The sequence below is a fragment of the Cornus florida genome, unplaced genomic scaffold (genome assembly GCF_030987335.1).
Source record: "Cornus florida cultivar Cherokee Brave unplaced genomic scaffold, ASM3098733v1 CherokeeBrave_3.0.0_Hap2_Chr01, whole genome shotgun sequence".
In the NCBI taxonomy this organism is placed as follows: domain Eukaryota; kingdom Viridiplantae; phylum Streptophyta; class Magnoliopsida; order Cornales; family Cornaceae; genus Cornus; species Cornus florida.
In genome coordinates this window covers 113,044,541-113,062,425 of record NW_026775571.1, presented here as the reverse complement: position 1 = coordinate 113,062,425, position 17,885 = coordinate 113,044,541, and the positions used below count along the sequence as shown (strand labels likewise).

At 34.8% G+C, this 17,885-nt stretch overlaps 2 protein-coding genes across 3 annotated transcripts; both read right to left on the bottom strand.

Annotated features, from left to right (window-relative positions):
• LOC132314752 (uncharacterized) lies at positions 1-5,851 on the bottom strand. 2 transcript variants are annotated; one of them, XM_059813583.1, is made up of 8 exons: positions 5,672-5,851; positions 5,111-5,190; positions 4,074-4,444; positions 3,305-3,532; positions 2,871-3,225; positions 2,602-2,726; positions 2,305-2,440; positions 1-503 (listed from the first exon to the last, which is right to left on the bottom strand). In XM_059813583.1, the coding sequence occupies exons 3-8, from the start codon at positions 4,415-4,417 to the stop codon at positions 264-266; spliced, it is 1,428 nt and encodes a 475-aa protein (XP_059669566.1). In that variant the 5' UTR covers positions 4,418-4,444; positions 5,111-5,190; positions 5,672-5,851; the 3' UTR covers positions 1-263. The 2 variants fall into 2 exon arrangements, with proteins under 2 accessions (XP_059669566.1, XP_059669560.1); XM_059813577.1 differs by lacking the exon at positions 5,111-5,190.
• A 1,045-nt stretch (positions 5,852-6,896) lies between these two features.
• Positions 6,897-17,469, bottom strand: LOC132314744 (ER lumen protein-retaining receptor A-like). The gene is made up of 6 exons (XM_059813569.1): positions 17,106-17,469; positions 16,702-16,967; positions 10,239-10,354; positions 7,685-7,758; positions 7,532-7,595; positions 6,897-7,461 (listed from the first exon to the last, which is right to left on the bottom strand). The coding sequence occupies exons 1-6, from the start codon at positions 17,194-17,196 to the stop codon at positions 7,425-7,427; spliced, it is 648 nt and encodes a 215-aa protein (XP_059669552.1). The 5' UTR covers positions 17,197-17,469; the 3' UTR covers positions 6,897-7,424.
• Between the last annotated feature and the right edge of the window lie 416 nt (positions 17,470-17,885).

Sequence of the window (17,885 nt, the reverse complement as noted above, 5' to 3'; positions counted from 1 at the left end):
TTTAAATGAAAAGAAAATATTTTCTGAATTCTGCATCTGCACCATTGTGTTTCAACTTTCAAGTTACACAAAATGCAAAAACACTACAAATGCGATGATGTCACTAAAGACACTAACCATTCTACATCATGACCCCACTCTCTTATCCTATGAGGTTGCTAACCAGGGCGAACTAGATATATTTTTTCAACTCAGCAAGATTTCGATGAAGCATGTTAAAAAAGCCACTGCTACTCATACTCCAAAATTAGACGACTAGAGCCCTAAAAGCCAAAGAAACCTAGTTCACTGGCTTTCTCTTTCTCAAATGTCTCGAAGTACTGATATATGATAGTAACAGCAAGCAGAATTCCAGTTCCTGAGCCAATTGCTCCCATGAAATCAGCCAACACCGTCAATGCACCAATGCACATACCCCCAAAGGCAGCTGCAGTTGGTATGTATCGATTCAGTTCCTTCTGTAAATTTGAGTCCCGATGTCCAGGCATCACCATTTGTTGCTCCTGCAGAAGCATCATGGAAAATTGAAGTCTCAATTTTAAGAGATCATGCCACAATATCCATTAAACATTTTACATTAGCTTAAATGTTTATATGTGTGTGTAAAATATTTAACAATCAATCAAACACATGAAAGTACAAAAAACACTTGGTGGAAAATATTTTTTGTCAAAATAAAAAAAGCAAAGAACAACCATAAATGGTTTAAGGTCATGTGCTGGAAAGAAACAAAGACACTTGTCAATCCTTCTACCAATAAAGACTTTTAGCTTCCATTTGTTTATACACATCAGTCGAACTGTCAACATATCAATTGAGGGCTCTTTTTGCTATTTTTATAATTGGCTGCACATGGAATGAGGCCCATGTTTTGAATAAACGGGTCTCACATAATGTTTGGCTTTGTATGTATCAGCATAGAATGTTTTGCAACGAAAAAATATATGTTCCATCAAAAAATCATTTTACTTCTTACTTTGCAATGTTCGGTTGACATTTTGAATATACTTTCACAATTCTTAGAAAATTCACGATAAAAACTTAAATAAGCATGTATATTAATGTGAATAGAAGCATTTTAAAATTACTATACACGCAAGTTGATGAATAGGCAAGTATGAATGAGTATGTACAAAAATAAGTACACAGTCGCACACAAATATGTGTGAGAGTGTACATATATAGTTTACATATATATACATAGATAAACGCGCGCGGGCGTGTGTGTGTGTGTAACTTGAAGCAAGTACCCCCAGGTCGTTCCACTCGATCTCCAGTTGTTGGTGTGGCCCTGTTGGGGGGGGTGGGGGGTTATTTCCCCATTTTCCTAAAATGTCAACAGGGGGTGGGGGGTTATTTCCCCATTTTCCTAAAATATTGTGTAAAACATTTTAGGACACACGTAAAACTTACCAAGATTCAATAACCTCTATACAAGTGAAGCCTCTTCTACGTCACCACCCAAATGCCTCTTAGGATCTTTTATCCTTACTTTCTCTATGCCTTAAAATGTAGCCTTTCATAATTTCTCTCTTTTCTATCTATTTCCCTCTTAACCTTCTCTCTCTCTCGTTCTCCTGGAAGAATGGTATAACACTCTTTCTATCTCAACCAAGTATCTTCTCTTTAGTGTAATTTTTCTCTCTACCCAAATATCTCCCTTTACTGTAATGTAGGTTCTCTCTCAATCGTCAACATTTCATTTTACTGTAAACTCACTTGTAATCCAAAGTGTGTAACATGTATAATCAATGAAATCAATATTTCAAGATAATCATGGCTACTTCTCCATATGTACTTATCCAACTTCATGTTATGTTTCAGCCACCATCAGCATACCATCTATCAACCGATCATATTACAAGTCCAACAATGCTAACCTAGTAGGAGGTCCCTCCCTTTCCTCCACACCATCGCCAAATCACTACCACCATTTATAACTGTATATAGACCGTCCCTCGTAATGGTCAACCAAATGAAAAGATGGTTTGCCAGGTTCTGGGTCAAGGACTACAACATTCCTGCACACCCAAAGAGCCCAAAAATGTGGAAACAAACCCCAAGCCATATACTAAAACAGTAACAACTAATGTGCGCAAGGAAAAAAATAAAATAATAATCTGTAAGGGACAATTTTTTTTTTTTTCTTCGAGAATTATAAAGAACATTACCATATTGAAAACAATACTCCTTGTTTTTTCATCAGCAAGTCCATATTTTTTTCACTTAATTTAGCCCAAATGAAAGGAAAATGGAAGAATTTATTAAATGAAAAAAATAAATAAAGATCTCATTAAGCATTACCTTAAGCTGTTTGGCCACATCTCGAGCAGAAGATCCAGATACTTCAATCCAAGTTTTTGAGAACAGTGCACAGGCAGACAGCATAAACACTATATAGAAAAGAGCATGGAAGGGATTGGCTGCCATATCTGCCAAGCTGATGTATGAGCACAATGATGAAAAACCAGACAAAAGTTAGACCATTGTGGAGAAACAAAAGTCAAGGACTAACTACTCCAAAATGTACCAAAACGAAAGTAACAAAGAAAATCAAATGGTTAGAAAGACCATCGGAAGAGCGAAGAAAAACTTGATTACCTTGATGGTGCAGTGACGTAGTAAGCAAGACCACCAACTGGGACAGACTGACCTGAATATTCAGACTCCTTCCACTTCCCCAACAAATTCACAAGGAAATTTCCACTGTACCTCCTGTACAGCAACTGTATATACAGAAAATGGTATTATTTTATTTTGTATGAAGCAGCACAGCAAAGTAAAATGCTTCAATTACTTATATATATATATATATATATATATATATATATAATAAGTTTCAATTACTTATACATATAAAGCTCTATTACCTGGGAGATGAAGTAAAGGTTGGACACAAGAGCAGACTGAAGAATAATGGGCATGTTGGAGGTGTAGAATAGCTTAATTGGGTAAGAACCCGCCTGTCCACGGGCATTTTTTGATCTCACGGGCAGAACCACGCGAAAACCTTGAAAATAGATGACAATGAGGAAGACCAACACCGTAGCAAGCAGATTTGTCACGTTTGGAAGATTCTGCCGGTAGAAAGCCTCCCGTAGAGCACGAACCTTGTCAGTCCTAGTTATCAGTAGATGGAACAAAGCAATAACAGCACCTTCAAATTCAGCTCCACGGCCACTGTTGATAGTTGTGGGGCTAAATGCTTTCCAGATAATGCTCTCACTACAAAGTCAACCAAAAGTTTAGAATGTTAAAACCAGGAAAAATGTTACAATCAACAGAAAAAGAATTGGTAGCTTGCCAGATATTGGTAGCGATGAACAAGGAAATCCCAGAGCCTAGACCATATCCCTTCTGGAGAAGTTCATCTAAGCATATCACGATTATACCAGCAAAGCAAAGTTGGATAATAATGAGAATAGCATTTCCAACACCAAGTTGGTTGACACTGCCGTACATCCCAGACAGAACATATGCAACAGCCTCACCAACAGCAATGAGGATTCCCAACAACTTCTGTGCACCGTTTCTGGGAGAAAAATAACAAAGTAAAGCAAACCAATTAGAAACATCAAAGGAAGTTGCCAGTAAAAGGTAAAGATTATTTCTGCACATCATCTTACAACAACAAAGAAGCACATGCAAATTATGCAATTTATAAATGGAGTTAGCTGCGCAGAAACATGCACCATACAGAAGATATGGTGTAATATCCTCAAGAATTTCAAGGCAACAAAACCAATCTAAATCTGTAAAAGGAAATTCACTTCCCCACCCCAAAAAAAAAAAATCACACAAACTACATAAAGCAGTAATCATTTCTTTTACATTTCTACTTGACTAAATGAAAACCACATTGACCGACAATTCTTTAATCATAACATTTGGAGGAATTTTCTAAGCATATTAGATATATGTATTAAAAGAGAGAAAAAAGAAATGATCAGCGAAGTGGGTGAATGAGAGAGAGAGAGAGAGAGAGACATTCATGCACCATAAGGTTTTTATTAACAACAATAGCTAACCCTAACAGTAAACTATCAGCTAAAGTAAATTATCATACTACTTACAAGAGTGCACGATCCTCGCGCACACTGTTGTCCACTTCAATGATCTTTGACCCGGCCAAGAGTTGCATCACCAGCCCAGATGTCACGATGGGGGTGATTCCCAGTTCCATGACAGTCCCACGGTTTGAGGCCAGGATAACACGCATCCAGTAGAAAGGATCTGCACCCGTTGTAGAGTGTATGCCATACAGAGGGAGCTGACTGCACACCAAAAAGATGAAAAGAGAGATAACGGTGTATATGACCTTCTCTCTGAAGGGCACTTTCCGATCGGCACTTTGAACTTCTGGCAGAAAAGAAAGAAATGGTCTGACCAGATGCAGCACTCTAAATCCTCCTCCCATTATTAGCAGTCAAGAAATCACTCCAACCTGATTTTGACCATAATATAACCATCACTATAGCATGAAAATATAGAGCCAATTGACAACAAAATATAATATATGTAAGCTCTATTACATGAGAATACATATTCACAAGCAAACTATGAATATACTGTGAACAAATATATAAACATCACAAGATATTAAAAAAAAAAAAAAAAATTACAAAGAAAATTGTGAACAAATCAGCCTAATATATTGACAAACTCAACCAAATGTGAATTGGGTACATTGAACAAAGTGTTAAATGATTTCCACCTTCTAAATCATTTGCCATAGATTTCATTCAAATTGTTGTCCCTCATATAAAGCTTATATATGCACACCCTCCAGCATCTAATGTATATTCATGTCATGATCCAATAAACCAACTTATTTAATCTGAAGACAATGCCTTGAACGAGTTGTTGGCATTGCTAGTAACTGTGCATGTTCACAGGGAAAATATATATTTGAAGCTAGCAATCTTAGGAGATCAAACGAGCAGCTATTGGTAAAAAAGTAAGGCAATCTGATTGACTAATATCACCACTTTACAAGGCAAGTATACCTCAAATCACAGCTCAAGAAAACACTCTAACTAAAACAAATTGAGGCTAGCTCAAAATGCTTTGCATTAATTGGAAAGTCCCAATATCATAATCTGGGGATAACCTGAATTTCTCGCCCATAACAGAAACGGCGAGTGTTCATAGAGCTTCTATTTTGCATTCATAATTCCCTGATGCACTACACTGAGAATATGAGGAAACCAAATTTCATTACATTACACAAAAAAGCAAGCTACATAAACCCCAATTGAAGTGCGCCTAAAGCAACGATTAATCTGAAATATGAATAAAAATTTTCCCTAAAACAATTACTTTCTTCCTTCTCTTAAGTTTTCTCAGCAAGTAAATAGAGCCAAAGCAGAAATCAAGGACTACAGATTTTCATTCCGTTTCACTTCGTTCACAATACCTTGTTTGAATCAGCTAAGAACATACAGATCTAACCTTAACCTAATAAATAAATCATCACAAGATCTAAATAAAGCACGTAAATCCAAATATGACAACAATGAATCCGTCCGATCATTATCAAAATATCTCGTATATTCGGATCATAAAATCTATACATAGACAAATACATGCATATACAAGAATCTACATGTAAGTATATATATATATATATATATATATATATATATATATATATTATGAAAATGAGACTTACGGTTGGGAATCGTAGATCTGAAACCCTAGAGACCTGGGAAGAGAGTTAGAAGAAACCGAGAGGCGATGGGGGTTGGGGGCGAAGAAGCGATTGGTTTTGTTTACATAACGGGGCGGATGGATCGGGTGCAGAAGCATTCAACGGAAAGGCACTCGGAAATTGTCTTCGGTTCGTCTATTTGGCTCCATATGACATAAGCTGCCACGATGAACTAGCCAATGGCGTCTAACCGCGTATGAGAAGTGGTCTGACGTGGACATGGGCGCTCATTGGAAATAGCAAATGGAATTTTTTTTTTTTTTTTTGGTTTGTGCTAGGGTTAGTAAATATATATATATATATATATATATATATATATAATATATAAAAACAGGAATAAGGATAACAGTGTGAGTAAAGTAGGATTATCTGAACTTTTTCAAAATAGAAGATTAAGAATTTTAAGTTCTCAAAAGTACAAAATTGATGTGTGAGTTTATTTGACAAAAAAAGAGAAAAAGATATGGTACATGTCAAATTATTTAGCTTGATTTTTAATGATTTAAAATAATTTGAACTTTTTACTTAAGAAATAAGAAGGGTATTTTGATAAATTTAACTAACATTTGATGATTTAATTTAAATAAATGAACAGAAATCTGTCGGAACGTTACATTATGTTCTAATCAGAAAGTAAAAATGTACATTTGTAATAAAAAAAGTGGTTATAATCTTAAAATATTTTTAAGTTCTACTAAAATCTTTAAATAACTGAACTTAGGTTTCACTTTGTTCCAAAATTCAGCCGTAAATAACTGAACTTAGGTTTCACTTTGTTCCAAAATTCAGCCGTTGGAGCGCTCAGTCATTAGATTCTTTATTTTTTTCACAAACAAACCAGGAACCGAATAATCATTTATCACATATTACACTTCGTGCCGTTCCGGTATGCATTCTCTCCATCCAACTTCTTTCATTTGTGCACAAAACAAAATGTAATTCCCTTTCGTCTTTATTTCATAATTGCACACTCGCAAGCATTAGCCAATTTCAGGGCCCAAATTAATGGCAGGGCTTAATGTTAGAGAACAAACTTCAAATGCAAAAGTATGGCCCAGGAAGAGAAGGGACCATGGTCACCTTGTTGTGATCATTTTTTGTTCAGTACCTTCCTTGGAAGTAATAATACTTTTGTTAAACATACACATCAAGCACACAGAACAATTCTTCTCTCTTCTTTCACCACTCAAAACAAATAAAGTGCACCTTTTGAGTGGTTGCATATTCATTCATCTGAAAATTATGTATTTAAACATTCTGACTCCAAAAATATCTAGAAGAAGAAGAAGAGAAGATCCGGAAAGGTTCAAGAAAGTCTATAGCTCGCCATTTCATAGAACACTTTTACCACCTGAATACTATATCTGAAATAAACGATCCAGTTTTGAAGTTAGCCAAATTTGCACTTTTAAAATTTTAACAGCGGCTCTACATTTATGGGACTGTTACCAATACTTCAAAACCATCCCCTCATATATAAACATGGATGTTAGATCTAAATCTAAACGCTGGTATAGGCTAGTTATCTAACCAAAATAACTAAAATTTCCCCAGCGACAGGTATGGTGATGTTATCTCAATTCCACGGTATGGAAGACCTGTACTCGTTCTTGACGACAAAAGTGTAATGCTACTGATAGTTTTACCAAGCCATCTACAAAAAGAGTGATCCAGCTCAACATGTCGAGTTTTAATCATATCCCTTTTTTTGGTCTCAAGCTGGCAGCTGAAGCTTCGCATTGTTTTTCCAGCTGCAAAATAAATGAGTTGCTTAGTTACTTATCAGATAAAACAGCTAATGAGGAAGGAATTACTACGTACCTGATAAAGTAATAGTAGAAGAAATCAGCATATAGAGCTGTCTGGACAAGACCAGAGACGCAAGCTGCAAGGGAAAAGGTATGACGTTATGAAACATCTACATGCATCAACGACAATCAAATGGTGATCTTCCCTAATATTGTAAGAACTTACCTATCCATCGACTAAAATGCTGCTCAGTGAAATAGCGGTAAATCCAGTTTAGAATATATAATGCACGATAGGCCCTGCAAGTAAAAAATGAAATAGAAAATTATAACAAAATAGCTTAAAGCATGGACAATTTCTCAGACAATTGAAAACTATAAGAGATGCAACGATGGAATTGTGATTTATTGTTTAAACATAAAAGAAACATAACAGAATATGCGATAATATGCACGGGGTAGCTGAGTTGTCATAAGCCCTTTGGGCATGACCAAGAGGTTGGGCATGACCAAGAGGTCTTGTGTTCAAAGGCATTAGTCCCCCCCCCCCCCCCCCAAAGGGGGTAGGAACCCTCTCCAGTTGTAAAAAAAAAAAAAACTGAAAAACAAAACAGACGTTTCTATATAGAATCACAATGCATAAGTTTGTGCCAAGTTTCTTTCAAGGAAAGTGACATTCAGAAAGAAAATTAATTCATGTAATTGATAAACTATGTTAGTAACAACCTTTTTTGTAGATTATATGATGAACTGCACTACCATTTTTAGTATCTTAATGAAAAGGTCGCAGTTCCAAAAATCAATGGAAGCTCCCTATATAGAAACTAACAAGTGTCGAATAGGTGTGATAAAATTACCATAATTTTGTTCTGCAAGCACGACAGTAACAGGGGAACACTAAAATTTCAAAGTTTTGCTTTTCCCAAACACCAAAAGGAGCCTACCCCTTGCATCAATAAAACAAGTAATCATCAAACAATACCACCATTCTTTTCATGCACAGACAAAAAGTCGGATTATTACATCCTTATTCTGGAAATGCAAACCTTCCTCTAACATCTGCTAGTATCAGAATAATAAAAGATCCAAGGAACAGGAAGATGAAAACAAGTATACAATTCTCAAGGTGTAACCAACTTAGAAAATGGGATGACATACAGTAATTAAGGAGCATGCAAAACCAATATATGGATTTTTCACTCAAGTTAAAATAATGTAGTGCAATCCCAAAACTACAAACTACTGATTGCTTTAAATATTGGTTTGACTTGCTTTACTCTCACATAAGTTCCACATATTATTTAATTTATTTCTACAATTTTTTTTATCTAATTTTTTTTTTTTAATAAATAAAAGGTTTTATAAAGAAGTGCACATATCAATTTCACATGGGAAGCAGCCAAAGTCTAAGAAAAGGTCAAGGTCTTGAACCCCATATGTGTTTCAGATTAATCACCCTTCATAAATTTCCACACTATAATTCCCCTTATGGATGTACCAATCTATACACCTGATTGAGTACTTTAAGTTTAAGACCTTCATGTGAATATGCTACTAATATACAAAAGGAGTTAAATACACCATTGATTCACAAATTGAATATTTTTCAAACTGACTATGTTGTTCTGTCTAACCATACCCGTAGCCTTATGCAGCCTTCTTCATGTTCCAAAATCCAAACTACCAATTAGTTCCAAACTAGGAGAATTAGATATTGACCTGGTTTCACCATCTATGAACAAGACAGATCCCTCAATAACCATTTCAAAGAAGAGATGAATGGATAGAGTGGAACAAGCAGAAGGAAGGGCACTAACCCACCCCTGCAATCTTTTTAAAGTATGAAGTGAGAAACTTGACTTTGAAGGACAAGAGGGATTCGCTTTATTTCACAGTTGCTTTACCAGCCTCGCGTGACTTCTATGTCCCTAAACATTCCATCTGAGTCAACTGTAACTTATTTGATTACTTAATGAGGTTAGTCCTAATCCTTTACCATCTCAAAACACACAAGCGCCTATATGTAATTAACAATGTACAAATGCAGATTCATGACATGTCACGTGTATATAATTTATAATCAAATGTCCAATTAATCATTTTCTTTTTTAGTAAGTAATAAAAAATTCAATAAAAGGTCCAAAGGAGGGCGCAACCTAAGTAAACTCAAGTACACGCTGATATAAAAAATAAATACCAAATCACTATAAATAAGTGAAAAAAATGCATTTAAACACTGGGTCAATGGGCAGATATAGAGGGATAAGTAATAAAAAATTCAATAAAAGGTCCAAAGGAGGGCGCAACCTAAGTAAACTCAAGTACACGCTGATATAAAAAATAAATACCAAATCACTATAAATAAGAGAAAAAAATGCATTTAAACACTGGGTCAATGGGCAGATATAGAGGGATTTTCAGAAATATGAATTCAAATTCTAAAAGAGGTGAGGATTCATGACGAAGGTTAGAATTTCCAAGTGGAGTACTATCAAAGTTTAGCAATAAAACAGTATCACAACAGAAACAGTTTTCTGAACTGCCAAAACAAGCAAGAAAACATTAATATAGACGTTTGGTGTAGCACAATCTACAGCCAAATGTTAGATTTGGATGAAAGAAGGCCCCTGAAGCAACCAGAGAAAACTAAACAAAATAAAAATAGAAATATAAATATTTCATATAGGTAACAAAAACCTATCATTTTTATTTTCAATGCGAAGATACTCCATATTATTTATTCCTTCAAAGCAGTATAAGATAAGGAAATCTAATATTACCCAAGAAAGAAAACATATTGGCCAGTCAAATTGTCCACATTTCCACTTCTTTGCAGCATCACCAACTGGGGAAGAATTGCAACTGCCTCCAAATATATTGAAAACGCCCAGAAGATCTGCAACAGAAGTACATAAAAATTAGCAGCACATATTGCAGCAATTACAAATTTACGAATTTTAAAATGTTAAGAACAACATGTGTTTGTTGTTGAGATCAAAGAATGGATGAACTTTTCTCCCACAGATCCCTAGAAACACGCTGAAATAGAACTTAAATATATATAGGGCTGCAACTTGGGCTGACCCAACCCAGCCCAGTCCTAACCCAACCTCAACCCGAATCGGGTTAGGTTGGGCCAACCCGAATTGTACTCAACATGGGTTATGGTCATAACTCGGACCGAATATTTTCGGACGGGTTGGGTCAGGTTGACGGGTTGAGTTTTTTATTATTTTTTTATTTTTGGAAATTTAAATATATTATATATAATATATATATATATAATATTTGATTATATTATTATAAAAAAACAAAATATTTTTAGGGCAAATCATTTCAGCCTCCCCTATCGCCTCTATCTTTATTCTCTCTGAACTCCCCCCCCCCCCCCCCCCCTCCAACTGCAAACTACAAAATCTACAAGCATCAGAAGTTCAAAACCCATATATTTCAGTTTTATCTATCTGTCTGCAAGAATCAAAAGTTCAAAACCCATATCGGCATATCATTTCAGATTGTTCAAAACCCAGATCGGCATATCATTTCAGATTGTTCAAAAAATCAAAACCCAGATCTTTCAGTTTCCATCGCCCGCTATTCCAGTTCGGGTTCGCAAGCTTCAGCCGCTGTCTCTCTCTCTCTCTTTCCATCGCAAGCTTCAGCCGCTGTCTCTCTCTCTTTCCATCGCAAGCTTCAGATCTCTCTCTTTCCATCGCAAGCTCTCCAAGATTGTTCGCTGACTGCTAAATTGTATGTATGGGCAGAGAGAGAAAGAGAAAGAAGAGTGAGAAAGAAGAGAGAGAAAGAAGAAAGAGAATTTTTATTTTATTTTTTTCAAGTTGGGTTCGGGTTGAGCCCGAGCCCGAGCCCGAGCCCAACCCGAATATGACTGGATTTTGACAAAACCCAACCCGAACATGAACCCGATTTGTGAATTGTATGTTCAAATTTCAAAATCTCTGGGTTGGGGTTGGGCTGGGCTGGGTTAGCCCACCCAAATTGCAGCCCTAAATATATATGAACACTTCTTTGTCACATATTTATTGACTTTACAGGGGAATCTCAAACTTTAGAAGAAAGTTTCAAAGAGCAGTACAATAGCAACAATTCTCATTACTCACAATTTTGTGCAACAGGTTCCCAAAGAATAACACTAAGTAACCTTTAGCAAGTTCATTGTTAACTAATAACATTATAAAAAATAAAAATTAAGCAATAACTGATTACTCAAAAAATAATAATAATAATAATTAAAAAAAAAAAAAGAAGAAGAAGAAGAAGAAAAAGAAGAAGAAGAAGAAAAGAAAAGCAATAACAGATTACAGTTACAAGTTAACTTGGGGCAGCTAACCCAAAACATTATTGCTTGATGCTTTGCCCTTAGTTCAGTATGATGTGTGCCCCCAAAAAGCTACCTATGTGCATGCACACACATAAGCAAGAAGTGGTGCGTGCACCCCTCCAAAGGAGGCATCCCATGCATTCATAGAATGACGGACATTTTAAATGAAATGCCTATTGCAAACTGAATAAGTAGGTTTAAACCCACCTTTCAAATGAACCTTACTGACTTGTTTGCCTTTTGGGTGTTTCTAAAGAGGCACATGAAGGTTGACATAACCAAGAACTCAACTCTGATGTAAGAATTTTCACATGAATTTTAGAGATCAAAAGACTGATAAAATATAGAAGAGAGAGTAATGCTACCAAGAAAATAGTATTGCAACATATCTGCAAACTATTTGTCAACTTGAAAGTTTTAGGTTATCTTATTGTAATGGTAGTCCTCGATTATCACACAAAAATGGTCTCATTCGTGCACAAACCATTTGAAGGGAAGGTTCTTTATCATGATAGAGGAGGAAAAAGATTTCTTAAATTATTGGTTGGGGAAACTAAGCATAATACTCCATGAAGCCACTTGGAAACATTTGTTTGTTTAACGAAACATTGCATGTTTAAAGTTTGAACTTATTTCGCTTCATAATCACATAATTGACAAATTCACGTTTTATAGTTTTGTTTTAGAGTGTAGAACATAGTTATGATTTATGAATCCCGTTTAAGAACAAATAGTATTTAGTTATCAAATATGTCTGTATATCACATCTCACATATGAATATTTAGCATAAATAAATATACTTAAAGGTCCATCTATATACATGTTATAAGAACCACTAAGGTAATGTGTATATATATTGCGTGGTTACTAAAAAAACCGACAAGCCTTCATTTAATAATATACACTAACCAAGTAGCTAGGGAGAGCTTTCCTGTAACCAGCTAAGATGCTGACATTATGTTGCAAAGAATTCTACCAAAAGTTTCTAAAATTTTAATAAATCTTCAGATCATGAAGCTTCGTTGAGATTCTCATTTCTCACCTTAGATTTTTTACAACATTAAGAAGGTTATCAAGGAAGGTGCAATTAGTTAGCAAAATCTGAAATTTTGCATTTTGCATGCGTGCAACTGGGTGATCTCATCTTTCCTGCCGAAATGGACTATATGTAACAAAATGGCCAGTGGTTGCCGAAACAAGCCAGCATTTAATGTGCTGACCCGAACTAAACCAACCAACCAGGTCTCCCAGCAACCCCTCCCTCTCCAATTTTGTTTGGTTGGGTTCTATTCGCTTACAATAACCAACTTTAAGTTGCTTGGTTTTCACCTTACAGGTAGGTTCGGGGCATAGAATGCCACCAAGTAAAAACGCGAAAGCATAAAGCTCAGACTCCAAAAATTAAGTTAACTTAGCACTAGACAAGCTTTACAGGATCATACAGGAGTTGAGTTTACTTTTCTCCCAATAATATTCAACATTTGAAGCCAAAAGTCCATAGCATGAAACTCTAGAAACATCTCACCATCCATATTCCATCATATACTTTCAGTGAAGAGTACAGACTTGAGAGATTAACAATGCAACTGATACATCAAGTAAAGTTCAACACAAAGCCATTTGTTCTGTCTGTAGTTAAAGTTCCGTTAGATCATATTCTACCCAGTAAACCAAGATTAAGCACTTGACATACATAATATGTATATGGTAGTATTTGGCTACTTTAATCTTCTGATTTCCCAAGCAACTTTTTCCAATCTCCCTAATATTATTTGACTGAAAAAAAAAAAAAAAAAAAAAGGCATAGCTGACTATGGTCAGTGGAACAAAAATATATACTCTCATTCATTTATTTAAATAAGAAACAACAAAATAAATTCGGAATGAGGGAAAAAGAAAAAAAAAAAAAAAAAAAAAATGATGATTAATCCTAAACAGGAAAAGAATAGTAAAGGGCAAACCCAGTACACAAGGCTCCCACCATTGCAGGGTCCGGGGAGAGTCAAATGCACGCAGCCTTACCTCCGCGTGTTGAGAGGCTATTTCCTTATTTCCAACTTGTGACCTTCAGGTCACAATGGAATAACTTTAGCCTTGCGCCAAGGCTTGCCCACAGGAAAACAAAAGAAAAGTAAAAAAAAAGTACAGAAAATAAGCAAAAGATACACAATAGAAAGAGCTGACTCAAAACGAATTGGATAAAAACCAACCCCAAGAACCTCCACAAGCCCTAAGATGGTATTCTGCACTGACATTTCCACTCAATAGAAATATTTTTAGTAAAAACTAAAAAAAATTGACGTCTTCTTTCAATTTTTTTTTTCCTTTTTTCAGAGGGTTATGTCTTCTTTCAAATTCCTTTATTGAGATCTTCCCTAACTCACGTACTTCCATCAAACAAAAGTTACATACATCTTGTTACCAACATGCCATCTGTCAACCTGCTTCCAGGTTGAAGTTTTAAACCTGATGTTTATAGAAACATTAAGACTCGAACATATAGACATTGGCATATATATACATATAAATGTACACTTGTATATGTTAAAATTTTGGGAACATAAAATTTTTCATCACTATTGCTATCATGGGCATGCATGTTATATGATAAAGCTGCAAGTGTGGAGTTATAATATTCAGAAATAAGATATAAAAATAAAAAAATAAAAAATTGAAATACAACCACCACCTATAGAAGAAGTTGACTACAACCTAGACAAAAGCATAGATAACATAAATTAAAAAATAATAATAATAATAATCCAATAAATCTTCTTAAAAGTAAGAATATTAAATATTATCCACATTTTGTTTAAGGTGATGAATTGACTTTCGTAATAATCTAGTCATTATTTAACAAAACCTTCAGAGTTCATATACTACTTTAAAAAAATAATAAATAAAAACAAACAAAAATTAATGAAGAAATATCACCAAAACAAGAGAAGGAAGCAAAAGTACAAAATGGAGAGAAGAAATCATTATTAGTGCTCAAACGAAAAATTATATAGCCTCAAAAGTGTCTAACAAAAAGATAAACAATACACATGATGCAAATTTTTGAAACATTGAATAAAATGTTCTCAAACAACAAACAAATTACAGAAAGAGTTGACAGTATCAATTGATATCTTAAATATATATATATATATTTATTTTTGATAAGTGCCAATAGATGTATTGATAATATTTTCAAGACACTAAAACATCAAAGCTTTGCAGCATCATAAATCCCCCCATATTATACGTAGGCACTACCCCTCATCAAGGTTACCAATGATATATTTGTAGATTTCTTGAAAGGTTAGAGAACTTTTAACATTAAATGAAGCTTCTACTGGTACTATTGTATATCGACTAAATCAATGGATACATTTGTAAAGTCAACATACTACTAACTTATCAAAAAAAATAAGAAATAAAAATTAAAAAAAAGTCAACATGCTACTCATAAAAAGAAGTAACCATAAAAGAAAACGAAATGCCTCTTTAAATTTTGTTAATAACATCAACCATGCAAAACTAACATTATCTATTTCCCTTGCCAGTCAGCAAACATAAATTAAAGAATTTTTTCCCACTCTAACACAAATAAGTTTCTTTTTCTTTTTTTCTTAGTAGTACTCACACACACATGCCTCCACTGAGGCTTGAACCCCTGACCCCCCTTTGGGAAGTAAGGGCTTGATACCACTAGACCACTGGCCCATTGGTAACAAAGAAATCTTTCATTTTCTCAAGATGGGTAACAGTATAATGAAAGAAAGAGAGGCAAGGCCAAATGCATGGTCAAAAATAAACTTGAGATTTTATAAGGCCTCATACCACCTCATGCTCTTCTAAGTTTAGGCATGTGAAAATTAGAACTTCCATCATTTGATAATGAAATTTCAAATTTTTTTTTTTGATAAGTAATAATGAAATTTCAATTTGAAGGGGAAAAAAGTAATGTGTTATTAAATTCCCACACACAAACACTTGAAAAGAAGGTTTTGAATAGTTTGATATGATGTGGACCTGTAGACATTTGAGGGCTCATATAAATTTACATAAAAGAATCATGCACCAAATACACAGTTGCATGCATTCCATAGAAACAACCCCAAAAAAATCAGAATACTACTTATAATTGTTTAGAAGTTTTCATTTATACCTTTACACATTTTACATCATTACATCATAGTGCTAAATTCAGATGAAGATGAGATGATTATTATTTTATGTGAGTTATGGAAATTTGCATAAATGAATCATATTTGATATACAGTTGCGCATACAATTCATAGAACCATGAAGAACAGTCATGGGAATATTATTTTTTCATTTTTAATAATTTCTAAATTGACACAGTTGACATCATTCCTTAAAAGACCAAAATGCCAAATTCAGTTGAACATAAGATGATGAATACATTGCCCAACCTAAACTTAGTAAATTCATCAAAAATGACTGACCATAGGTTATAAAATTCATTGGTCAATCAAAATACTGGAGATACAAACCCAGCTAAGACACTAATATTGGCATAAACATATCAAAAACACACTACACTAGATGTTCAATGGCAAACATCTAGCATTGATTTCTATAATTTCCTCATAAAAAATGGATACTATAAGATAAGACAGCAACAGTACTATGTCCCCCCCTATATATAGTACTCCCTCGTACTATGTCCCCCCCTATATATAGTACTCCCTCCCTCCGTCCCTGTCCCTGTCCCTGTCCGTGTCTCTCTCAGCTTATTTACATCACCATAAATAGAAATCTTACTAGGGTAGATTATAAAAATAATTATATTAATCACAAAAATTCACTAAATTCTCTTTAGTAACTCACAAATAGTCCAGATATGATAAAAACAAGCCAACATAATCAGGTAAAGTTATCAGCAAGTGACCTCCTGAAATGTGAACTTCTCGTGAATGAAAAGCGCCAGAATAAAGCACCCCCCAACAAGAAAATAATGTCGAAAAGTATCGAGCTCCCGATCATACGAGCGCTTTACGACTCTGTCCATCCGCATGCACCACACGATCGCCAGAGAGCTCCCTATGAACACGAGTTTCATCAAAGTGTTGTATAGGGATATGAAGTCGGTGAATAGATCCAAATACCGAGTCAGAAAGACCAGTGCATAAAGCTCCTGAGTCTTCAGCGAAATCCCTGGACAAATAAACTCAATTAATTGAAACAATTCGCTCGAATAAACCCTAGAAACACTGGATTTAAGATCTCAACATGGGTATACACCCGTAGTTTGTGATTCTGTATGTATATATAAGAATGAGATGTAAATTTTACCTGAGCATGATTTAGTGGCGTATATTTTGAGGAGGAGGACTAAAATACTGATCAAATGAGTCAGGTCGCCTGCCAATCTGAAGATATTCATGGTTGCAGAGGCGCAGTGGAGTCAATTTGTGCCCTAGAATTCAGAGATAGAAAGAGAGACAGAGACAGATTACAGATGAAGAAAGTGAATTTGGAGAGAGATGTGAAGAAATGGAGAAACGCGATGAATGAAATGAATTTGGGTGCAGAGTACCAGTTGGTTTGTGTTTGCGTAAAGCAAATAAATGGAGGAGGAGCTGAGGTGGCAGCTGGGAAAGGCTTTTGCCTCCCCCGTGTTAAAGGGCAAGAGTGGGCTGCTATAAGATGTAGCGCGGGTTACATAGATATGAATAAGGGTGCACGCCGTTTGGATTTCACCCGTTTATATTGTATTCCGGTAGGAAGGATAATATAGGTGTGGAGTTAAAATATGGAGAAATGAACATTTTTTTTTTTTTTTTTTTTTTTGTTGTGCAGAGATAATATATGGAATGAGAACAGAATAGGAAGAATCTTTTTACAAATTTTCATCTGGACGAATTAAATGAGGGATGACAAGTGAACAAGTTTTAAATTAAATACAGTACTTTTTTTAATTATACGAGTTTTAAATTATAAAGACTATCTCTATAAATTATAATATTATAAATATTATTAGATACGATCATAAAAACAATTAAAATTTCCACTTTCTTCTATCCAAATAACATAATAAATTATGAGTTTAATTCAACCCAACAAAAAAATAAA

Bases quoted from the DNA above. Each gene is read 5' to 3' on its own strand.
- LOC132314752 (XM_059813583.1), bottom strand. From the start codon at position 4,417: ATGGGAGGAGGATTTAGAGTGCTGCATCTGGTCAGACCATTTCTTTCT. The intron at 3,533-4,073 runs GTAAGTAGTATG...TTTTTCTCCCAG, and splicing joins CGCGAGGATCGTGCACTCTT to AAACGGTGCACAGAAGTTGT. The intron at 2,727-2,870 runs GTAATAGAGCTT...CTGTATATACAG, and splicing joins ACCTTTACTTCATCTCCCAG to TTGCTGTACAGGAGGTACAG.
- LOC132314744 (XM_059813569.1), bottom strand. From the start codon at position 17,196: ATGAATATCTTCAGATTGGCAGGCGACCTGACTCATTTGATCAGTATT. The intron at 7,759-10,238 runs GTAATATTAGAT...TTTTACTTGCAG, and splicing joins CAATATGTTTTCTTTCTTGG to GGCCTATCGTGCATTATATA. The intron at 7,462-7,531 runs GTACGTAGTAAT...TTTATTTTGCAG, and splicing joins TTCTACTATTACTTTATCAG to CTGGAAAAACAATGCGAAGC.